Here is a 25,631-nt window from a genome sequence, read left to right as displayed (position 1 = left end):
TGATAACTTCTGTATGCCTCATAATTAATGCACAATGTATATTACAAAGTGCATTAATATGGCCATACAGAAGTGTATAGACCCACTTGCTGCCGCGGGACAACCCCTTTAATTGCAGCAGGCCTGCTGGCTAACCCTTTGATCTCCCATAGTCTGCACACCTATCAGCTTTTACTGAGTCCGGACTCACTTACAATCTGTTGTCAACGAACTCCTGTATTCCTCCTTGGTCTCAATCCATTACTCCACAGAGCAATCCTGAGGTCTTTCTAGCTTTTACATGGTACCTCTCCCTGGCTCCCAGTATAGCAGCAGCTCTTTGAACAGTTTCTCTAGAAGTCCTTGTGCTCCATGCAGATTCGGCACTCTGGATCTGCAGCACTCTGGCACCATCTCTGATCACTGCTCCCGCACTCTACACCTTCTATACAGTCCATGTGCTGCTCTGTGTGGCGCAGCAAGAAATTCCTTTTATACATCAGCAGCCATCAACTAGTTATTTAGTAGGGAGCATGCTCAACACTGCTGCAGCAGCGCACAAAAATGTGACAGTTTTTGGTGCATTTCACTGTCCATTGTCATAGCAACCTTGTTAACTATTTAGAGGAGCCCCTTAGGCCCAATGTCCATGGTGGATTTGATTTGCTATATCCGTGCGGGAGATGCGCAAATCAAGCCGCCCATAGAGAAGAATGGGCGTCTACAAATGGATTTAAGCATGCAGATTTGTTTTGCGGACCTCTTGGAAGTCAATGGAAGCCATCCGATTCGCAGCATTTTCACAACTCACACTGCAGATGTGATTAAAGCAGAAGATTATAAAAAAAAACTGTGCTATGCATGTCCTACGGCGAGCTGTGAGGACCATGCACAGTACAGCGAACCCGGAAGTGGAGAGGTCCGTGCTGACACCGCTGCTGGGAAAATACAGGTACGCAGGGCTCACCCGCCTGTGGCCATTGGGCCTTACAGCAGGTCCATTTGATATGGTCCTGCCAAGCTTATTACCAAACAAAGTATGAAACTGGATACCTATAAAGTTGTATACGTCTGCCATCATGCATACAGTTGTATTAAAATGCCTAGCCTATGGCGCTTTTCAATACAGTTGTGTCTATGGGATACCAACGTACCCTGGCCTGAACAAGACACCCTTACAGCATAGATATGGTCACATATATATCAGAAGACTTTCTCGGTGTATAAGGCCATTTAAGAACTCTTTAGCCCTTTTTAAAGGAAATTGCTTCCTCACCCACAAACTATGGTTGTCAGTTCTCCTTGTATATAAATTCACTCTGTCATTCACTGTTTTAAGGCTTCCTATATAAATCCCTTTTACTTCAAAATACTAAATCCATCATAGAAAATCAATTTATGCCAAACACAACTCATATAACAGTTCTGCATTTGCTGTTCTGTATGGATCCAGAAGCTGCTGCTATGGGCTGCTGTATTGGTCACCGACCTCCTCACTTGTATTACTCATTAGATAAAGATGAATACTTCAGTTCTACATGGCGCAGATTCCAGCGGTCTGCCTGGAAGACCTTCATGTTCATGTACTCAGTCACTTCCCTCCTTAATTCATCAGACATGTAGATCCTGATTCACACCGGCTAACCTGGCCCGTGGATGGACTTGTATACTGCAGCTGTTCACAGCCCTACAAATAACTGTACCTCAGCAGGCACGAAGGCCAAATGTTAGGCAATATACAAAGAAAATAACTATTTCTTCATTCATTCAAAATGTAATCTAATCTGCCAATAGACTGACAGGCTGCAGATTTTGACATGGATTTTTATGCAGATCCTTAGCAAATTTCACACTTTCAACTAAAGGTGCGAAATCTCATGTGGATCTGTGTCAAAACTGCGTTAAAATCTAGTGGTGCGGATACGGCCCATAGAGAACAATGGGCTCTGGCTTGTATATATATGCGGCAAAATAGAACATGCTGTGTTCTTTTTTGCGCTTGCATCTTGCACAATTCTGACATGCTAATGTGATTGGAACTGCGTGAGGGAATGTTATTGATTGCCCACGAGTCACCGAATATCACACAGGCGTACAGAACCTGTGTAATACGCGGTAAACATATGCAAGTAAACGTATGTGAGTCCATCCTAAAAGGGTCCTTACACTGGCTGATGATCGGACCCGATCATGCGGTGATCAGCCGATGATCGAGCAAACATTCCTGCTGTTTGGATCTTCCAAGCGGCACAAAAATGATTGTTGGTCGACAGGAAGATGTGCTGCCAAGTATGGGGACAAATGATCGTAGTGACAATTGTTCATTGGTTTGAATGGTAGTAATGGGCACCATTCGACACACTATTTGCCGATCTGCACTTGTTATAATGGGCCGATTCTCACCATGGGTAAAAGGGTCCTTATTCCCCTCTGCCCTTTAAAAACATATGAATGCTCAGTGAAACCGAGCGTTCATGTGTAGGAGGGGGGAAACAGCGGTCGGCCAAACAAGCATTTGGCGATAACTATTGAAGGTGTATGGGGGGCTTTAAGGTGGTACAAAATGTTGGATGTTCTAGCAGTAGAGATGAGCGAGTATACTCGCTAAGGCATATTACTCGAGCGAGTAGTGCCTTAGCCAAGTATCTCCCCGCTCGTCTCTAAAGATTCGGGGGCCGGCAGGGAGCGGCGGGGGAGAGCGGGGAGGAACGGAGGAGAGATCTCTCTCTCCCTCTCTCCCCCTCCGCAACTCACCTGTCACCCACGCCGGCCCCTGAATCTTTAGAGACGAGCGGGGAGATACTCGGCTAAGGCACTACTCGCTCAAGTAATGTGCCTTAGCGAGTATACTCACTCATCTCTATCTAGCAGCTCTTTAATGGATGAGAGAATGTCAGTTTCTGATTTCCTGAACACAGCAATTTAAAACGGATTCAATTGAATGAATCTGATTCATCATGTAAGTAAAAAACAAAATGATTAGTAAATCACTCAGCATTACATGGTAATTATGGGAAAGGTAGCACAATCCATTTGCTCCATAGCTGGAAGGCAACACATCCCTACGCAGGAGTGTACTGACTGCCAAGGGGAATTTTATTCTTATTGTACGTATTAAACACAGGAGGTCATTTCCGGATTCTGACACAAGACGCATTCTGGTAGCATGAGAATACATCTGAGTTATTCTGCAGCTGGGGGAGGAGGAGGACCCGGCCCTCCATTCTAAATTAATATCACCTGGGCTTTTGGTTAATGGCTTCTCATTTCTAGAATCCCTGTGGGACTGTTGTGGGCGGCCTGCTTTCGACGTGTTTATTTTAAAAAATACCACCATCCGGCTTAGTCATTCTTCTGACAAATTTCATTTTTTCATTTTATTGCAAGTAATGTCTATGAACATGAATGTGCAGAAGGGCTGTGGATGCGAGGAGAGGTACGTGTTATGAAACGAAGAAATGCCACTTTCACGGTAATTTAGTCAGTGTTTCACATCAGTATTTGTAAGCCTAAGCCAAGAGTGGATTCAGACAATGGAAGAGGTACAAATGTTTCCATGAGACTATATCTATAGGTAGCGGTTAGGTTATGGCAATAAAAAGGGTAGATTTTGCTTATGCTCGTCCAAATAGCAGCACATAGGGAAGACTATCACCCTACCACATGCTTTGGACAGGTGACATGAAAAGGTAATTCAGATTAAACAAACCCTATAAGAAGGGTCCTTTCTTGGTCATTTTAAAGACTACACTGCGATATAAGGAAAATATATTTTTTTTACATAACTACCCTCCCAATAATGTTGTTTGGACTACAGGAAAGGGGAATTGTGTAAGTAAATTCTACATTTCCTGGACATCCTGCGCAGCAGCACATACAAATGGGGTGATAACAAGATCCCTTAAGGATGGAAAATGCCAGAAATCAAAACTGAGCAACCCCAAGGAAGAGTCTTCTCCATAGAGGAGTCTAACATGTAAAGATGGATGAAGTTATTTGGGGTGAACCCTGATGCCAACTGGCAGAGGCTCTCAGCTGGTACTTGAGCATGTTCTGTCCATGATGTTGCTGTGGGTCTGGTAGAGTGAGCACAGATGCCTCCTTCACATACCAGAACCTTAGGGGACCCACAAGATATCTCTTCCCCATATAAGGAAACCAGTATTATAAGTGAAGCATTATAATTGGGGGGACCTGTAACATATTTTGTACTGGTGTAGTGACCCAGAACACCATCCTGGTCCCCTCCATAAATGTCACACATGTTTTGTCCTATGTAGATGCACTGTGCAAAGCTTGTCTTGTCATATCCAGTGTGTGTGTTGCACAGCTGCGGCGCTTGAGAGGTTAATATTAATAAGATTATTGCCTCCAGGTAGGTGTATCAGTTTGTCATGTCATGTGGTATGAGAGAAGGTATAAATGAGTGCTTGAGAGTGGGAAGGGTCTTCAATCTGTGTTTGGAGGAGTCCATCTTCAGGAGTTCTAAGAAAGTGCTAACACAGAGCCGCATGGAAGCACCTTCAGCATCCATGTAGGTGAAGATGGAAGAAGAGGAGAGATATCCCGCTGCGATTGGGGTGTGGATGTGAAACGAGTGAGTCCTGTCATCATAGAGAGAGACAGCCTACCCAAAAAGTTCTTAACAAGGTACCAGTTCACACTACAGGCTTTTCCTGTGTGGCCGTCCATAGTTAGGATCACCGCACAGGGGTACTTTATTGTGACAACTACGCATCTGCCGTGCGGGGTGTTTATGGACTAAGCCTTCTTTAATAATTGTCAGCCCCAGTGTCTGAGGAGCGACCCCCTACCCCCTTACTCCTCTGGAATGCTCCCAATACAGGAGCCCGGTGACATACAGATAACGTGAACTGTAAGGTGGTATTAATCCTGTGTATCCTCCCTACTTCTGAGCTCTAGCCTGCTAATGTTTTAGAGTGAATTGTACCTGCATTACCTGTTATAACTTTTACTTGAAGAATAACTTGTATAACAGACCCTAACAAATTCTGGGGACCCAAGGTGCTGCACACAAGTCTCTATGTTCATTTCTCTGCTGCATAGAATACCGGTGTGTGGGAACGGTAGTGTCACGAGTGATAAGTACTACTACTGGGAGGTAATAAATAAATTCCCTTAAAGCGCTATGGAATAAGTTGGCGTTATACAAATAACTTGTCCCTTTCCCTCCCCCCTTTTTTTGTTTATATGACATGTTCCAAGAGATCCTTATATGAATGGCTACCATTTTTTGCCCATTGAAGTCAATGGGTCAAAATTCAAAAAGCGTGTTCCATTTTTGCATAGTTCATATGTGTATATTTGTCATCCTTGCTACAGCAGCATTACGAAACAGCAAAAAAATAGTTAATCTTTTACTACATGAAACAAATGCCAATGAAAAACAGATAAATGCAAATACAATACGAAACAAAAACTGATACACTACAGAAACTAAAATGGAACAAACTTTTTTGGTAAAAAAAAAAAAGATTTCTATTGTGCATCCATATTTGATCTGTAGTAGAGATGAGCGAGCATACTCGCTAAGGACAATTACTCAATCGAGCATTGCCCTTAGCGAGTACCTGCCCGCTCGGAAGAAAAGGTTCGGCTGCCGGCGGCGGGCAGAGAGCGGCGGGGGAGAGCGGGGAGGAACGTAAGGGAGATCTCTGTCTCCCTCCCCCCCCCCTGCTCCACCCTGCTCACCGCCGCAACTCACCCCTCTCCCGCGCCAACAGCCGAACCTTTTCTTTCGAGCGGGGAGATACTCGCTAAGGACAATGCTCGATCAAGTAATTGTCCTTAGCGAGTATGCTCGCTCATCTCTAACCTGTAGTTTTATACATATGTGTGAAGATGTCTTTTGTAAGCCAAAACCAGGAGTGCAACATAACCAGTAAAAAGGTATAATGGAAAGATTTCCATCCCATCTGCATTTTGGACCCACTCCGGGTCTTGGCTTATAAATGTGGATGTGAAATACTGGCCAAAATACTGGCGTGTGAAAGTGCCCTAAGAAATATTCTGAAACACAATGAACAAAGATTATCCACCAGTTGACACACACTTCAGAGACTTAGCAATTCCCAGTTTCCTGCTTTCTCGCTCAATAGCTGGACTATGGACAGCAGGACTGCATCAACTGCTTACTCAACGCTCTCCTTCCAAAGACACAACTGCCAAAATGTGATGCAGAAGCACAGTGCTACAAGCTTCTTCTTCAATGTTCTTAAAGAGCCGGTAGCACAGAATACTTACTTATACGTAATGTTATTGACTGACTGTGATGAAGTCCATGTGATTTGCTTTGTGTCCTGGTTATTTGCAGGTATGCTTATTGGGTTCTATACCTCTATAGGGTTAAAGTGCGAAGTCTAAGGCTGGGTTCTCACACGCCAGATTCCCGGCGGAAATTTCGCAGTTTGGCCGCAGCGAAAAACCGTGAGATTTCCGCCGGGAGAAGCGCTGCTTCAAAACCCACGGCACTTAGCCGCGGGTTTTGAAGCGGCCTGGCCGCTCACTCTTCCGCTGTGGCCAGCGCTCCCATAGAGGCGAGCGCGGCCGCAGCGGAAGAAGAAAAAAAATTAACATGCTGCAGCTCGCTAATCCGCGCTGCAGCGGCGGATTTGCCGTCCCGTGTGGACGAGATTTCTGAGAAATCTCGTCCACATGGCTGGCTAACCCGGGGATTAGCGGCCGCAGGCGGATTTGCCACGGCAAAATTCTGGTCGGAATTTCCGCAGCAAATCCGCCACGTGTGAACCCAGCCTAAAGTGCATCGATTCGCCAGTAAAAAGTTTTCCTTCAAGCATCAGAAAGTTTCTAGGCACAGCAAATTCATTACTTGTTGGAGAACCGTATGTTGTAGGGAAATTCACAAAGCAATAGGGGAATTTAACACTTAAAGGGAGTGTATCATCTATATTTGTTACTAATTAAAACCAGATAATTATTATTTTTTTATTTTTCTAATCTGTTTTTATTTTCTGATTGTAGTTTTTTTTTCATTCTATTGTCTGAACATGACTATGGGGGTGCCCATCTTACCTGAGCTGCAATTAACAGCATTTACAGCAGCTTCATGGGCCATAGGAGATAACAAAGAGAAGCTGACCCATCAACTCCTATGGAAGAGTATTCTAGGCATGTACTGTGACATGCAGAGGTCATTCGGCACGGAGGAGGCAGAGTTGAGCTGTGATCTTCACCTATTATGAATGGTGGATCATGTGTTGTACAGGTGTTACCTTTCATTGGAATCCAGTCTGTGATGATAATGAGATGGCTGTTTTCTAGAGATGAGTGAACGTGCTCGTTTAGAGCAATTACTCGAACGAGCATCGCTTTTTTTGAGTAACTGCCTACTCAGGCAAAAAGATTCGGGGGGCGCGGGGCAGCAGGGTGGAGCGTGGGGTAGCAGGGGGAACAGGGGGAATCTCCCCCCACTCCCCCCGATGCCTCCCAAATCTTTTCGCCCAAGTAGGCAGTTACTCGAAAAAACCTATACTTGTTCGAGTAATTGCTCTAAACGAGCACGTTCGCTCATCTCTACTGTTTTCTCTATAGAACATAGAGTATGATAAGTCTTAATAGTCAGTGTGAAAACTGCGGGGTTTTAGCATTTTTTTTAATCCATTAAGGACCAAGCACCGTAAATTTATGGCACTTGGTCCTGGGCTTCAATTGCAACTGAAATTTAGCAGTAGCAGGTCAGGTCCTCCGCTGTTAGTCACAGTTGAGGATCCTTAAGAAAGATCAAAAGTGGTTTTTAACCGATTCTGCCTTCTGTCTTGCAGGATACAAAGCGCTCAGTGAGCGCTTTATTATGAATAGAGAAAGCGCAATTGTCATGTGAACGCTGGGTGCCTCCTGCAGGGTCCTAGCAGACCCAGATCAGCTCTTCTAGTGACTAGGATGTTTCACCCTGTTACTGCGGCTTCTATGTATGCTGCTTCTATGGATGCCCCAGTTACAATGGAAAAGTGTGAAATAAAAAAAGACAATGTGAATGACCCCCAAAGGCCATATATTATATCATGGGAGACATACATATTTTTTAAAAAGTAGATACAAAAATAAGAAAAAAAAAATTTCTATAAAACTAACATAAAAATGTGATTTGTACAATATTTTGTTTTCTGAAGACATATGCCCTGCTAAAGGGCACCTGAGAACTGCAGCCAGTAAAGCACTTTATACATGTAACTTCCATGTGTGATGGTTCAGTTCGTTCAAAGAGTCTCTTGGCCAGTCCTCACATCTTAATAGGACTACTCCATAGATGGGGATACTTTTCTATTCTAGTACAGTGGGCCCAAAGTAAAGAGAGCGTACGTTCGCTATGCTCAAGCACACAATGTGACATCTGCGCTGGAACCTCACTTCGGAGATATACACAAAATACCGGAAGAAGTAGCGCTGCATGCAGAGCTTTTTCCTCCGGGCAGCGGAGTGGAAACTGAACAGACCCTATTATAGTCAATGAGGCCCATGCAGCGCTGTTCGGTTCTGCCTAATCTACATAACTAGGGTCATAAAACGGGGTATTTGTAGGAAAAGACTCATAATACAATTAACAAATGTAATCTATTTGAAGTGGGGCTGCTGAGTTACTCTGGCGCCATCTAGAGGCTAACTGCAGAAGATTTCTAGAAATTCAATTGCCGTGAAAAAAGTTTACTTTACAGTTGCAGTGTCCAAATAATCTTTTTACCAGAGTCCTATTGGCAGGTTATGTAGGAACATGCAGTGACTGGCCCTACCTATCCCATCCAAGCTGACATTTGGAGAGATGCATATATTTAATTTTACTATTCTTTTCTCAGATATTACTATTTCCTTAATTAAGAAAAAAATTCTTTGTACCTGTTCAGGTGGCATATTATATAGTTCAAGGTATTATGGTTTGGTTCGGGGAGACTTCTCACCAGCTCTTTCAAGGTTAGCACTTTCTCTTCAAGGTCAGAAATTTCTGTTCAGAAAAAAAAAAAGTTGATTATTATACATCCCACAACTCAAACATTTTACAAAATCATGGGGGTTACAGCTGATGGACCCCACTAATGTAACAGTAGGCGGCAGCACATGCTAGGTCTGTCAAGATGTGGTATGCTGCCCTGATACTGGCTGGTGTTGGAACCTGTGTGCGAGGCCCTGAAGGCAGGTAAAGTTGGGTGAAGTTGGTTCCTGGGGGGCTCCGATTCATTTTGGGGTTATGGCTGTAGTTTGGGGTCTGATTAATTTAAGGGACTGTTCAGGGGTCTGAATTAACTTAGGGATCTGGAGTCTGATTTAATTTATAGGTCTGGTCTGGGGTCTGAATTACTTTTGCTGTCACTGCTCATACTGTTTCATTGTTGATTTAACCCCTTACTGACCGCGTTTTTTTTTGTTTTTTTTTTCATTTTTCCAATTTTCGTTTTTTCCTCCCTCCTTTTTAAAAAAATCATAACTCCTTTATTTATAGAAGTAGATGTCTGAGGCTTGTATTTTGCCGGACGAGTTGCATTTTTCGGTGGTGCTAAGTAGTAAGAGAGAAGTGGAGAGAAATGGAAAAGTGGAGAAATGGAAAAAAAATTTGAAATTCTGCCATCTTTCAGTGCGTCTTGTTTTTACGGCACACAAACCGCAACAAAAAATTACAGGAAGTAAAAAACACAATAGGCTGGTCACTAAGGGGTTAAAATTCTATTTACAGGTTGCAACAATATTTTTTGTGCGGCACGGTGACTTATAAATACTTGCGTATTACATGTTTTGAATGGTTTGTTTCGTTTTTTGTCTTCTGAAAGACATTCATTGGTAGGAGTTCCAAAGAGTTTTTTTTTTCCTAGTGGCTCCGCAGTGATAAAAAGGTGGGGAACCCCTGATGTAATGTAGAGTTTATCACAGTACTTCGGCTATAGAATTATAACATTTACTTACGAACAGCTGCTATAAATTCATCAAACAAGCAGAATGGGATGACAGGCTCCGGGAGTTCACGGAAGAACATTTTCAGAGCTCCTGTGATGACGTGAATATCTTCCCAATCAGGACTGTTCAGATCCAACTTCTCCTCTGCATCATCCAAAAATATAAACCATTAGGACTTTTTATGGAGGGGGGCCAAAACTTATATATTCAATATTGGTGGACGTTTCGTGGACCTCAGATGCGACATAAGTGATTCAAATGTAACGCTTTCTCTTTGTATGATCATGTCCGGCAGCGGCATCATCCTCAAGGCATTATAACCAAGGAGTTCCGTACGATTCCCCTGAACATGTGCCAATAGGCCTGTGATAACATGCAGTTGTGTCTACAAGTGGCCATCGGCTACATGGTTGACTATGACATGGAAAACAGAGGTTGAAAACGTTTTTGTGCTTTGTACAAGATCACTTTGGTACCTACCTAGCAGCACATTGTCAGAGAGATCATATATATCATTGTGAGCTGTAGACAATGCCCTCTTGCAGTGTGAAAGACTGACATTAGTATTGCCATCCTTTCATACTGCCCGGTAAAGCACTGCTCCAATATTCAATACCAGCATAAATCTATATAGGAACATTCTAAATACTAGATCTTATTTGCATTACATTGCACTGGCCACTGCTTTATATGACTTGTATTATATTGCACTGGTCACTGCTTTATATGACTAGCATTATATTGTACTAGTACCCGTGATAGGTATTGTTTCTATGAAACAATTTCCACTTCCTGTTCACTTCCAAAACTGTATTTAAAATTCCACTAAATGCCAGATATTGTCTTGGCAGGCGCACTGCTTTTTCACCTTTTGGATTTCTGATGCCATGCATTGCAAAATAAGAGGTTACAGTAATGGTAAATTCACATGGCAGAAAGTTTTGCAACTAAAAATCAGTTCCATTCATCTGAATGGAGCCATTTTAGAACATGGTTTTCTTAAAGGGGTTGTCCTGCGACAGCAAGTGGGGGTATACACTTCTGTATGGCCATATTAATGCACTTTGTAATATACATCGTGCATTAAATATGAGCCATACAGAAGTTATTCACTTACCTGCTCCGTTGCTGGCGTCCCCGTTGCCATGGTGCCGTCTAATTTCAGCGTCTAATCGCCCGATTAGACGCGCTTGCGCAGATGGGTCTTTTCCCTTCGGCTCGGCTTGGCAGCAGCGGCGTTCTGGCTCCGCCCCCTTCTACGCGTCATTGTGTAGCTCCGCCCCATGACGTGTGCCGATTCCAGCCTCCTGATTGGCTGGAATCGGCACATGTGACGGGGCTGAGCTACGCGATGCCGCGTACAAGGGGGCGGAGCCAGAACGCCGCTGCTGCCGAGCCGAAGGGAAAAGACCCATCTGCGCAAGCGCGTCTAATCGGGCGATCGAGAAGTCAGTCTGTAGATTTGATAGCTTCCCAAGTGCCGATTATGGGATTCTCTCAATGGATATGTTTTCTATGGTATTTTCCCTTTTCCTTGTTTTATGTACCCTTACTGCCAAAAGACTTTCATAAAAACTACAGTTATGCAATAAATGGTAAGTGGGTTGCTTCACCTCCAAGACAACTACACACATTTTTGGAGAACAGTACTGCGTACCCCAACTGGCAAAACAAGGTGGCCTGCGGCTCCTAGACATAAATAAAAACTTCCATTAAAGTCTATGGGAGGTATGAAAACACATGATTAAATTCTGGGGGTTTTTTGCCTTTCTCTGAGCCAACAAAGGAGCCCAAGTTGAACTAGATGGACATTCTCTTCATTCAGCCTAACATACTATGTTACTATATATGTTAAGGCCCTTTTACACACAAAGATGATTGCTCAAAAGATGGCTTTTAAACAATTATTTTGCATAAACTACTACTTGGTACTTATGCCTATTACTACCAATTAGTAGTGTGTGAACCGCCGGAAGCTGTATTTAAAGAACAGACCACCCGCTGTTCTCTGAATAAATTCCCTTTGTTCTGCCACGGGGCTGACAGCTGAGACAAACTAATCAGCTGCTATCAGCACTCCCCAGGCAGAACACAGCGTGCGGTCCGTCTGATTGGCTGTTCTGCCGAACAATGGATTTCATGCCGTACTGAAAAGCGTGAGCGATAATCGTTGTGTGTAAAAGGGCCTTTACTTCCCATTGTCACCTCCTATACATGGTCATTGAAGACTATCTTGTCGTGCAGAATGGTGTTAAAGAGAAGCCCAATCTGTCAGAGATTAATGGCACATCCTGTGCATATATCATATATTTATGCAGTGTGAATACCCCTTTAATTGCTTCACATCCTTAGTATTTCCTAAAAAAAATCCCTAATTTCTGATGATAGTGTGGAGATAGTTAATTATTATTTTCTGATTATTATTTGAGTATTCATTAGCCCATGTGTCTATTCTAGAATTCTCGAAAATGAATGCCAATATGTAGTCCGTCTTTAATCTGGGATGTTTCCTAATCCTGCACCTCCTACATCCTGTTTGACTTTTTAAACCTAAGTCTGTCTATTTTTTGGGGTCATTCAGCAAGAGACAATATATATGATATTCTCATGACACTTTCCTGATTTGACATAACTAATGATTGATGTCTATTAACTGGTGTAACATTTGGCTTATATGACCCATGTGGAATTATAATATATCACTGCAGTTATCTGCTCAAGTAACAAATATGATACAGCAAGATGCATTAACCCTTTCCAATTCAATTTTGGATTCAGGGTTTCCTAAAAGGCTTTCTCTTTTTGCTGTTATACAACGGTGCCATCTGCTGGCTAAAGCCAGTGTGTGCGCCGGAGAGGCTCCGACAGCGGAGTGGCTGGAAAAAGACGGTAAGAATACTCTGTTGGACGTCTTCCGACATTGGAGCTGTACAAGCTTCAATCAGAATGTAGGAAGACGTCAGAGAGTGGATTGGAAAGGGTTAAATAACATTCACCTGGTATGTATACTGTAATGAGAGAAAATCTTTTTCATTTAATGGCAAGACATCACAACGGTAGACAAAACGAAAATTGTTAGTAGCTGGAGAAAAAGAGGCCATTCTGAGACATATTACTATGGCACAAATATTACATTAAAGCAACCCTCTGGTTTTGGGACAAAATTCTGTCCTGAAACCAGAGGGTGGAAGGGATACATTACCTAAAAATTGATTGGCTTAGTTGCCATTTAGTTCCACCAGTTCTTGTTGCCTCCATTTTCTAATTATATTATGCACTACTCTTTGATTGGCCAGCATTGATCATGTGAGCAGCATTGGCCAATCAAAGAGCAGTATAGTACGTTGTTAGTCCTAACACTATCAATGCCCTATGGACAATTAGGTAGTCTAATGATGGCTCTAAAGATGATGATAGCTATCTTGGCTGCCAGAAAACGTAACCCTGAACCAGTGAAACCAAACAATGGCTTACAAAATCAACCACAGGTAATGTATTTCCTCCACTCTCTAGGTCCGAGACAGAATTTTGTCCCAAAACCAGAGGCTCGTATTAATACACAAACAACCAACAAGTAATGAACAGAGAACAAGTAATATCTGCAGCATTATTATATTACAAAAACAAAAAAGGCAAAGTTACAGTATATGTGAAAGTTATATTCTTTCCAATAGCATATTGATCCCATATCCAGCTGAAATACTGATGAACTAGACTTTAATCCCAAAGCCAGGTTGTATAAAATGTTATTGGGTAGGGGAATTTATGAAGAATGGCAGGAATAATAGGGGCGATACAATAACTATAGTGGATGGAAATGAGTGAGGACACGGCCCAAAGAGCTATGTGGAGCTCTGAAGCTGTGCACCAATATAATGCACTATATAACTGTTCCAGACATTATTGGTGCATTGTGCCACATTGTATGTCTAAAATGCCCTTGCTCATACTCACCAGAAGAGGAGATCTGAAAGGTCCTCCAACCTAGGACTTTGTTTAGGACAAAAGATGAAGGATTTGGGAACTCAGATCTCTAAACATCTCAATTAAAAGAGATGTCCAATTATAAACTATTGATGTCCTGTCCTCAGGATAGGTTCTCAGTGGTGGTCCATCTGTTCATCTCTACTGATGCACTTGTGCACTGTGCAGACAGTTCCTTTCCCACTGCAGTGGCCGGCTTGGTATTGCAGGACAAGATGTCATTGAAGCAAATATGAACTTGGCCTGCAATACCATGTGAGGAAGGAACTGTCTGCTTCCTGAGCACACAGACCTGGCGATCTGAGTGCCTTCTAACAAGGCCTGATTACTGGTGCTAGACTAGCCAGGACCAGTATTTCACACACTGCCATCCTTGAGGGATTTTCTCCAGCAGTGGTGTTGAGAGTATATATAGAAAATATGGTGTGGTTGAAGCTAATTTAATACAGGTGAGCGTGATATCGGGTCGCTATAACACTCAGGAACGTGCGATGTTCCCATCACTTTAGGGAAGTAGCAATCCTACTTCAATGCAAAACCTTGCAACACATCGCACTCACGTGGACCATTGAAAACAATTTTCCAGCTCTATTGAATACAATAGGCGAGTCTTTCCAAGGAAACACCCAAAGATAGGGCATGCTCCATTTAAAAAAAATCGCTCATGTATATGAGCTCATTAAAAAGAATGGGGTTCATATTTGCTCAAAATTTGTGCATCTTGCAATGCATGAATCTTGCGCAATTTTCTTTGCCGTGTGAAAGCAGCCCCAGGAAAAACATCCAGCAGAAGGGCATTCTGTGGGTGTAAACAACCTATTAACGAAAGAGATTAGAGAAGGGTATCAAGAATGGTTCTGGCGGACAGGTGGCGTACAGTCAGGTAAATTGCAGCTGAATACAATGCTGGGGCTCCAACTAACATGTCCCGTGTCCAAACATACAACTTTTTGTTCATTAGCACAGATAGGCTATAACAGCAGGCGAGCAGATTGAGAGCCAATGCTATGTAAGAGAAACAAAAAGACAAGAGTGGGCAAGAGAGTGCACAGAATGTGATCACCAAGCAGTGTAGAAACATTAGATACACTCCTTGCACCATGCTGATCCACCATGGTTGCACCTTGATAGGAGAGTTAGAATTTGGCACAAGCAGCATGAATCGATGAACCCTTCCTGTCAGCTGTTCAAAGCATATCAGTACCGTCATCTAATTAGTGGCAACTGCAAGAAGCTTCCTGTCCACATGGGCCAATATTGCTGCAGAACAATTTCAACACTTAGTGGAATTTATATGAATTACTGTGGTTCTGAAGGCCAAAGGAGGTCCAACACATGATTAAATGGGGCAATTCGGTCTATATAAATTGCAATATGGACTCCAGCCTTAACATAAATAACATAATTTAATTTTAAAAAGTTGTTTTCTTCTGACCACCATGCTAAAACAGTGAAAAACTATGCTATAAAACATAAAATAGAGCAAAGCCAACAATAGCACTGTACTCTCAGATGCGCGATTCTTAGACAAAGGCAGATAATGCAGACGAGGCAGCAGGGGTGTTATTGGGCATATCAGCTGGCACAGGCTTGGCATCAGGACATAAAGATCTACCTTGGGTGAGCTGTTCCGGAAAAAGGTATCGTCCATCTGTTGAAACTGCCCTCTCTGTAAAATAACAGGTCAGCCTACTGATCAATTAAAGGCATTTGGGTATTAAAATGAAGCGCAGTTTCAGAGTAGGAACGACTGAATGACACAATTTGAGTTATTTCCTCTTTAAATAGCAGTAAAATGGTAAAATCTACAGTCAAGTGACAAACAAAATGCTGTGACAAGAATTCATTTAATTTCAACCTGACAGACTGCATGAAACCACGTACCTCTGTCTACAATGAACCTCAGCTTCTGTATGATGGATAAATTGCCATTAACCCTGTAAATCCCATCTACATCCAGCCCTAGTGTAGACACAAGAACAATTGATCAGCATGGTTATATCAGAGGATAGATAGCTAGATAGATAGATAGCTAGATAGATAGATAGATAGATATGAGATGGATAGATAGATAGATAGATAGATAGATAGATAGATATGAGATAGATAGAGAGATAGATATGAGATAGCTAGATAGATAGCTAGATAGATAGCTAGATAGATAGATAGATAGATATAGATATGAGATAGATATAGATATGAGATAGATTGATAGATAGATATAGATATGAGATAGATAGATAGATAGATAGATAGATATGAGATAGATAGATTGATAGATAGATATGAGATAGATAGATTGATAGATAGATATGAGATAGATAGATAGATAGATAGATAGATAGATAGATAGATATGAGATAGATAGATTGATAGATAGATATGAGATAGATAGATGGATAGATAGATATGAGATAGATAGATGGATAGATAGATAGATAGATATGAGATAGATAGATAGAAAGATAGATATGAGATAGATATGAGATAGATAGATAGATAGATAGATATAGATAGATAATTATTTATTATACATTTTTGGTATGTACCTTTTTCATTTACTGCTTCTATACAAAGTTGCACAAACTTTGGGATTGTACTGTTCTCACGATAACAAAGAGCATCCAACCGGCAGCCAAATACTTGATCTGCAGTATACAACAATGGTTACGGATAAAACATACATTTACAATAATTTTCAAAGTGGAAATTTTATGCTGCTATTTATTTATAAACGTTCTGTGTGTTTAAGAATGCAATTTTCTTCAAGGTTTTAGCTTGCAGGATCAGGGAACGCCCCATATCAATTTATAACAGAAGAAAAGGTATAACGTTTTTACTTTAGACTGAAAATCTGCTGACCGCCAATGACTACTAACCATGTTAGGGCCGCCCAAAGTCACAGAGTACATTAGTTATCTGAGCCCACAGTAGAATATGAGAAAACTATTTTTTGACTATATGGAGACACTCTTGAAATTTAAAAGGGTATTCCAGCCTTTTGCAACTGATGGCCTATCCTGTATATAAGCTACCAGTAGTTGATTAATGGGAACCCATTACTCAGAATCACATCCAATAGCTGATCATCCAGCCCATTGTCAGTGCAGTGGAGCCGGATATCATCATCAGTGTTCAGGACAGAAAATGGAAGCACCGACTATTGAAATCAATGGGAGTGCCACGCTTCTCTTACATGTCCTGTTCCTCTCATGGTCAGAAATGGACATCCTACCCTAAGCGCAAGAGGAGCAGAAAGTGTAATAGAAGTGTGGTACTCCTATTAATTTTAATGGTAGTGAAGCCAGCGCTTTCACTTCCTGCCCTGACCATTGATGACAAAATTCGGCCCTGCTGTACAGACAGCGGGCCAGATGATCAACTGATGGATAGGGATCCCAAGTGGCGGATAGGTCATCAATTTAAAAAAAAAAGCCAGAATAACCCTTAAAAGTGTAGCTGTATTTTCTAAAAACTTTTGATGTGTAATACGTGGCAGAGTATTTGATCACCCACTGATCAAAACTTTTGGCGTCCGTATTAATGTCAAAAGTTCTGATCAGTGGGTGTCCAGGTGCTGAGACTCCCACCAATCTCTGGAACAAAGCAGCAAAAGCATTCAGCCAAGTGCTGACTCCGCTAGCAAGCTGTGGATGGGCGCAAAGTCGAGGAGTCTGTCTTCAGCTAGTGAGCAGAGATAACCCTTGGCTGAGCACTTCGGTTGTTTCGTTCCAGTGATTGGTGGAGGTTTCAGCACCCAGAACCCCGTCGGTCAAAAATGTTGACATGTGATACTGAGGTGTCAAAAGTACCATTATACTTATAATAATAATAATCTTTATTAGCATCCTGCATGGACAGCTTCAATGGAAAGCGGGAAGGCAGGAGTTTAAAAAAAGAAACTCCATTCAGCATTTGCGGCGGCGTGGCAGCCAGTGCGTCCGCACACATCTGCAGTGAAGGAGATAGAAGGCCCACAGTCTACATTGACTTACAATTGTCTTTATAGTCCATGTACTTGATTGTCTTATTATATTTATAGACCATTGTGGTATTTCTTGTGTCTATGTTTTTTACTTTTATAGTCTTTTATATATTTTTGTACATTAAAGGATTGTCCAGTTGTAAATTAGTGAATCTATAGGATAGATCATCAGTAGTAGATCGGTAACGGTCACCACTCAAGACCCCCACTGATCAGCTGTTTACCGGGTCGGTGTACTTGTGCACTGAACTGATTTATGTAGGAAGCAGACAGCTCCATTCCCACTAAGGTGGCTAGGCTTGGTATTGCAGGTAAAGTGTCTATTAAAGTGAATGTTTAAACTGTACTTGCAATACCAGACCTGGCCACTGCACAGAGATTGGAGCTGTCTGCTTCCTGCAGAAATCAGCTCAGTGCATGAGCACACCAGCCCAGCTGCTGAATTTAATGTGAGTTGTTCTACTTCCAAATTACCTTACCTTTAATAAGACCTTTCTCTTGTAAGGTCTGAAGTGGAGGCCTCTTCAGTAACATCTTCTTTAACCTTTGTTTTACCTTCTTTCTATCCAAGCCTCCAACGTTATTGCTCACCCAGGATACTATATAAGAGACATCAAGAGAGGAAGAATATTAGATCCTGCATTATATGTGTTCATTAGGGCCTTTAAAAATAGGTCTATCCAGGGACAGAATTACTATAAAGAGATACTGTCGACACATGGCGGAATCGACACAGAATTTTGCATGGCAAATTCTGCCTCTAAAAACAGCATCAAAGTCTGCGTTATTCTGTCCCAGTTTTTGGCAGAGATCCACATGCAGGATTTGACCTGTCAATGGGAAAAAAAGGCATGTGGACTTCCAACACGGCAGTGACCATCACAGGCCTCTCACTAGCCAAGCCAGAAACCTACTGCCCACTGATGAGGGGCAAACACCCCGAAACAGCTGTCTGTGTATGGATTCTGGCTTGGTTTTTTATTCCCAATCATTGTTATGAAGACCTGTATGAAGGGTGGGACATTGATTTGCAGGAAAGTTGCCATCCAATAGGTGGTGCTGCAGAGGTATTGTTCTATCTCTCTCATTTGCATACACGTCAAGAAGGGGCATGTCACTTTTTCACCCAGAAACACTTGTTTCTGCGTTGGAATTCTGAATGCGGAATTTTCCCATTGACAGGGTAAATTCTCATACAGATCCACGGCAAAAAACACTGCAAAAAGTTATGCATTTTGATGGGGTTTTCTGAGGCAGGAATCGCTGCAAAAACTCCATGGTGATTCTGCCATGTGAATTTTTTCTAAAACATAGAAAGTGCAAAAAGGTCACATTTTTGGTTACATATGCCAGGCACTATATTATAGTCTGTGATGATAATGAGATGACTGCAGTAACGTTTCCTCTACAGCACAGAATATCATACTATGATCAGTATGAAAACTGCAGGATTTTAGGATTTTTTTTCTTTTTAAATATAGATCATGACATCAAGAATTAAAAAAAAAAATCACCCCAAAAAATCATAAAAAATCTTTCTCATCTTCTGAAGACAAGTTCACTTTAAGGTTTTAAGGTTCTCGACTAGGACTAAGATAGATTGCGTACGATTAAAATAAATGATTTATGTGTACACCATACATGTGAATTTTCGGTTATCTTTTGTCTTTAAAGGGCTGTCCTCTTCACCGCCGCTCCCATCCAGGATCTCCATACTCCCTGCTCTCCTCAAAATGATCTCGGCCAACGGATTTTCTCGCTCCTACACAAAGATTAAAAGGTTTCCATAAGAAAGTCCATAATTGTTATACATACTCAACATAAAGTCTGACAAAAACTTAGTGCTGTTATTATTCTATAATTAAGCTAAACTTACAAATTTACAAGCTTTAACCCTTTCCAACTCAATTTTGGATTTAGGGTTTCCTAAAAGGCTTTCTCTTTTTGCTGTTATACGATGGTGCCATCTGCTGGCTAAAGCCAGTGTGTGTGCGCCAGAGAGGCTCCGCAAACGGAGTGGCTGGCAGTAGACGGTAAGAATACCCTGTCAGACATCGTCTGACATTGGAGCTGTACAAGCTTCAATCAGAATGTAGGAAGATGTCAGACAGTGGATTGGAAAGGGTTAAAAGATATATGCTGTCTACCGTCTATTACATACATTAGAAGAGATATATGAGGGTGGTATCTTCTTCCAGTGGGTGCTACTAGTACTGTCTTCTGTCACTAGGTGAAGGTCAGCAGATCCCTTATAAAGCGGTGTGACAGACGATGTTGTTGGGGAAGGTTGCATTTAGCTCCAGTCATTTATTTTTAACAAGTTGTTCAGTTTTTCGCCTATTTTGTGATAGCTGATTCACTTCATTCCGTTTCCACTGCTCAAAGCACTTTCGGAAAAAAAAGTCGCACAGAGCAAGTTCAGGTGAATACGAAGGGTGAGGCAAGGCGATCATGGTGTTTTTTGTCAAAAATTGCTTAACACTCAGCGCTGTATAGACAGGTGCGTTATCACGATGAAAGAACCAGTCACTTGTTTGGGTTTCTTTTGGGTACCTCTTCATATAGTGTATGTTGTGGACATCACATTTATCAATAGCGCACACAGCCACTTGATGAATATGGCGGGATCCTAAAACAATGTCAGGACAAGTGTTAGAATAAATGAGTCCCTTCAAATGTGTTTTTCATGACCTCCATTCTTCTCCGACACAACCCCCAACTGCTAACATACATCTCCAATTCAGTCATGAAATCAAAAAGTGTCTCCAGGACTTCATAAGACAGTTTTCTGAATTAATCTATCACAAATAGACTATTAAATCTGTCCAGATACTCTCATGGTTTCTCAAGATGCGTCCACATTCAAGAAAATTATTTTAAACTTATTACGAGATGGTACAAAACTCGCCATCAACTCTTCAAACTAAATTTAACACCCTCTGATAGCTGTTGAAGATGCGGCCACCAAGAGGGTACCCTCCTCCACATTTGGTGGAAATGCCCAGAGATAATTCCATATTGGAAATAAATATTTTCCCAAATCAACAAAATCTGTTTAACCTCATTAAAATTGGTGTTAGGTCTGGCAGACATGGGCGTTGTTCTCAGTGATTGCCTTTTTCCCAGCACTGTCATGGTTAAATTGGTTCTGCCTCCTCCACCCAGCTGCAGATTGTTGGTCATCTCTTCACCACTATATAGAGGCCTCAGACTTGACAACTCCTGCTGCAGTGTTGGTGTATGAGCCCTCATATATGCACGTGTCGCAGCTGCTCCTGTTTGTTCCTGTGTTCACAGTTTATGCTTGGTCTACAGTTTGCTCAAGTACTTCCAGCTTTGTCCTGAACTTGCTCACTCCTTGGTTCTACAGATGGCATGGTGTTATCCAGCTTCCTGGTGATGAGTCCTGACCAGGTTAATCAGCCCCTAGGTTCCCGTACAGGGCCGCCCTTGTCAGGGTGAATTCTCTGCTGTTGATAAGCAGGGACTTTCCATCTCCTGCTTCCAGCATAGGGCTAGATTCCCTGGTCACCTTGCATTCGAAGTCACGCCTTCCAGCTGTGAGCATCCGGGTTTCCAGAGTCGGCTGTCTGCCTTGCCGGTCTGTTCCATCTACTGGTTGGATGACACAGCAGATCCACTTCAAATCCTTAACAATAGGTACCAGAGGAGGTATTACTGTGGCAACCATCTAAAAACTTTACACCAAGAAAAGACTCCCTGCGAACAATCCTAATATCCGCAGCCAAACTACTCATCCCTCTAATGTGGCGGAACAAAGAACCCCCTTCCCTTACCCAATGGGAAAACAAAATACACCAAAAATACTGCTTTGCGGTATTCATAAGTTGGGAGAACGGCGCCAGAAATAAATTTCTAACCATTTGGTCATCATGAATTGATTTTAGAAAAAAAAACTGAAGGTCACAATAATATGAATCTGGTACCCCACTTCCGCTTAACTTAAACACATTCCCCTTATTCATTGAGGGTTTCACATACAGTTGAAACACGCCCATAGGAAATAATGGCTGATTTTGCCGAGGAATCACAAAACATGCAGCACTTTTTCTCATTTTCATGATGTGGGAAAAAATTGAAAAAAAAAATAAAAATCACAAAAATTTTAAAATAATGAATTCTATTTTCATACAAGTTTTGTGCATCTCGCAACACACAAAACTTGCATGAGAAAATCGCCGATGTAAATACGGCTTCACTAGGACTTTATTAAAGCCACCTGACCTGTAAAAAGACAATGTAATTAATAAAGAAAAGCACATAGAATGGGGCAAGAATTTATCATTACAGATTATACTATATAGTTCCACATGTATATAACATAATATACCCAGCATTGTATCATTATGTTCCCTTTAACTAAATGTCAAGTTCTTGTATTATCTCACATCAATATATTTTTCATTAGGCCTCATTGACACGGGCTTGGTTTTAGCTCAGTATAGGCGTGCAAAAAAATTGTGGCTATATTGCACTAAAAATTGTGTGAACAGGCAATTTTTCACACGTAGACAACTCGAGCTTCATGCGGGTGAAAATCGCCCATTCACTGGAGCAGCGTATTGCTTAAAAAAAGCACAGCTGCTGCAGGAGGAGAGAAAGAAGAAGCCCCACAGGGCTTTGGGATTGCCCCATAGCAGGGAGAGAGAGAGTGAAGCTATGGGGGACTACCCATTGCCCCACTCTGTCTCTTCCTGCTATGGGTTAATCGCCCATAGCCCCGCTCTCTCTCTCACTGCTATGGGTTAATCCCAAATAGCCCCACTTTCTCTCTCCCTTCTATGGGTTGATCCCCCATAGCCCCGATCTCTCTCTCCCTGCTATGGGTTAATCCCCCATAGCCCCACTCTCTCTCTCCCTGCTATGGGTTAATCTCCCATAGCCCCGCTCTTTCCTTGTTATGCCATAGCCCCACCCTCTTTTTCCCTGCTATAGGTTAATCTCCCATAGCCCTCCTCTCTCTCTCCCTGCTGTGGGTTAATCCCCCATAGCCCCACTCTCTTCCACTGCTACGGGGATCCCTGAGATATATCCCTATAGTGCAGAGAGAGAGGGGGCGGGGCTACAGGGCTTCTCACATGGATTCCCCCATAGCAAGTTGAGAAGGAATGAGCTAGAGGAGTGGGGCTAGAGGGCAGATCCCTCTAGTCCCGCCCCTGCTATAAAATAAGCCCTTTAACCCCGCCCCCTTCTCTCTCCCCGCTATGGGGAAATGTGGCATGGACATGTCCCACTGTTAGCAGCCTGGTTGGAGGAATTCCAGCTGCTTACAGTGGGACATTTAAAACGTGTGCCCAAAAGCACATTTTAAATCACAAGTTCATGCTTTGCGATGCAATAAAAAGGAGATTAAAAAAACACAAAAAGCAGAAAGATAGAGCATGCCGCGTTTTTTTTTATTACAACATTGCATGAGTGAAAACATAGTAAATGTGAAGGAAACCATTGAAAATCATTGTTTTCATAATCCTGCATTTTTACTCACTATCGCATCACATGAAAATTGCGCGCTTTTATCGCCCGTGTGAAACCACCCTAAGGGTGCTTTCACACTTGCGAGAAAATCGCACACTTTTTGAGTGATAAGAGAGTGAGTAAAAACGCAGAATTATGACTTTTAATGGTTTCCTTTACATCTGTGATGTTTTCACTCATGCGCTCTTGCGAGAGAAAAAAATCGTGGCATGCTCTTTCTTTCTGTGATTTTTTTTTTAATCTCCCATGTTTCCCCATGGAACCTACTTTTTATCACATCACAAAGCATGAACTTGGAATTTTCGTGCGATATGATGCGTTTTTAACATGAGAAAGTCCTATTGATTTTCGCGCAAAAAATAAAATTGCGCAAGAAAATCTTGTGAGAAAATCGCAAGCAGAAACAACGCTGCAATTTTTTCATGGCAATATCATGATTGCCCATGCGAAACTAGCCTTAGGACTCCTTCCCATTGGTGATTGCGATATCGCCCTGAGAAAATCGCAGCAAAATTGGGTGAGAAAAATGCCAATGGCAGCGATGTTTTCGTGAGAAAAAGCAGTGCTGACGCTCAAAAATCGTGGGAAAAAAGTCACGATTTTCTCATGAGAAAGACAATAGAAGTTTCTATAGTTAAAAACGCATCTCATGAAAATAGCAGGAGAAGCGATAAAAACGAGGCTTCATTGGGAAACATGGGAGATTATAAAAAAAGCAAAACGCAGAAAGATAGGGCATGCCGCGAAATTTTTTCACTCCACATCGCATGAGTGAAAACATCGCAAATGGGAATGAAACCATTAAAAATCACAGGTTTCATAATTCTGCGTTTTTACATAAAAAACGTGCAATTTTATCGCCAGCGTGAAGGCGCCCTTCAGGGTGCTATTACACAACACTGTTTCTTTGCCATTAGAGCTGTGCTGATTGCAGCCGGCACCTGGACTCCTAATATGGTGTATCGCAGATTACAGGTGCCGGCTGCAATCAGACTTTCTCTGGCTGCATTTACAGGAGAGAACCGCTTGTGCAATAGCGCTCTACGAGAACAGCTGTGTTACCTGTATAGATTATATAGATTGCATTGCTAAGATCAGACCAGAACAATTGGATGATGCAACAGTAAATGCAGACACTATATGCCATTGACTATGTAACTCACCAGCCTCTCAATAACTCTTTGCAGGGCATCATACCACTCCTGGACAATACCCTCCTTGTCAGACTGCAGAAGAAACTCATTGCCGGTCACCATGCGGAGCTGCGAGGGCACAGACCATGAATTTGGATTAAAGCCAGTTTACGTAGAGAACTAAACATCAATTCCGGTAGCGAACGACCACCAAACACTCAGGAGACGGAAGAGTACTCTATTAAGTAGCGCAGTCAGGATGTATGCTTCACAAAATCCATTATTACATGCATGCTAGTTCTACGAGATGGCCATAGTTAATAAATATACCAAGGACGTTATTTACTATGTTTGACGTGCACAAAGTTTTAATTTAAAGGGGTTATCTGGTTTGGGCAACCCACTTTCACATACCGTGCTACAGCATAATGGGTTAATAGATGGAGAAGGTACGAAGAGGATCTCTTATATTGTGGGACTCAACACGTCCTTGCATTCTGTGAAGAGCTGATTGATTTCAAAGGAAACTGTGTAATACTTTATTTATCCTGTGGGGGTGCTGCAGGGAAATGGATCACTTTTGCTGGATTGCCCCACAGATAAGGTCTGATTGTAGACATTCTGTGATTAGCTTACTGTCAGTGATCCTTGTAAGAAAAGGATTGTTCAAAGTGGACAAACCCATGACGCGGGTATACCGGATGTGACCTCTGTGACCTAACCCAACCTCCCCCTTTTCCCAATTAAAACGCTGCAACTTCTACCTTGGATAAATTTTGGCCACAGCGGCCGTTTATTAAAATTCTATTAACAATTGGGTAAAAACATCACAATAAAACAAGCGACTGAAAAAGGGGGAAGTCCCTGGAGCCTCCAACCCCCTCTGTCGCCTCCCCAACAGGGAAAAGGATTTCCGTCCTGCCTCCCGCCGCTCTCTCCCTCTATCCGACTCGGGAGACCGAAATCGTTCCGGCTAAAACCCTCCCGTCGCAAGACAGCCGACTCGGGAGGCAACACACAACCGGTTGCCCCTAGTCGCCCTCCTCCTCCCGACTCAGAGAGCCGCGAGCCGTTCCTCGGCTAGGCCACGTTTCTCTGCAGGGACTACGGCCTGACAGAGCCAGGAGGCGACA

General features: G+C 42.3%; 1 protein-coding gene across 4 annotated transcripts in view; it reads right to left on the bottom strand.

Moving 5' to 3' along the window:
• Positions 1-25,631, bottom strand: part of ARHGAP9 (Rho GTPase activating protein 9) — a 115,513-nt gene that overhangs the window by 5,917 nt on the left and 83,965 nt on the right. For all 4 annotated transcript variants that reach the window (XM_066584431.1, XM_066584433.1, XM_066584432.1 and 1 more), the window contains 8 exons: positions 24,529-24,627; positions 19,511-19,631; positions 18,349-18,468; positions 16,434-16,532; positions 15,769-15,846; positions 15,500-15,553; positions 9,910-10,044; positions 8,851-8,956 (listed from right to left, as the gene is read on the bottom strand). In XM_066584431.1, coding sequence (XP_066440528.1) covers positions 8,851-8,956; positions 9,910-10,044; positions 15,500-15,553; positions 15,769-15,846; positions 16,434-16,532; positions 18,349-18,468; positions 19,511-19,631; positions 24,529-24,627 — 812 coding nt within the window. The remainder of the gene's footprint in view (positions 1-8,850; positions 8,957-9,909; positions 10,045-15,499; positions 15,554-15,768; positions 15,847-16,433; positions 16,533-18,348; positions 18,469-19,510; positions 19,632-24,528; positions 24,628-25,631) is intronic.

This window comes from Eleutherodactylus coqui, chromosome 1 (genome assembly GCF_035609145.1).
Source record: "Eleutherodactylus coqui strain aEleCoq1 chromosome 1, aEleCoq1.hap1, whole genome shotgun sequence".
In the NCBI taxonomy this organism is placed as follows: Eukaryota; Metazoa; Chordata; class Amphibia; order Anura; family Eleutherodactylidae; genus Eleutherodactylus; species Eleutherodactylus coqui.
This window is presented reverse-complemented; position numbering and strand designations above follow the sequence as displayed.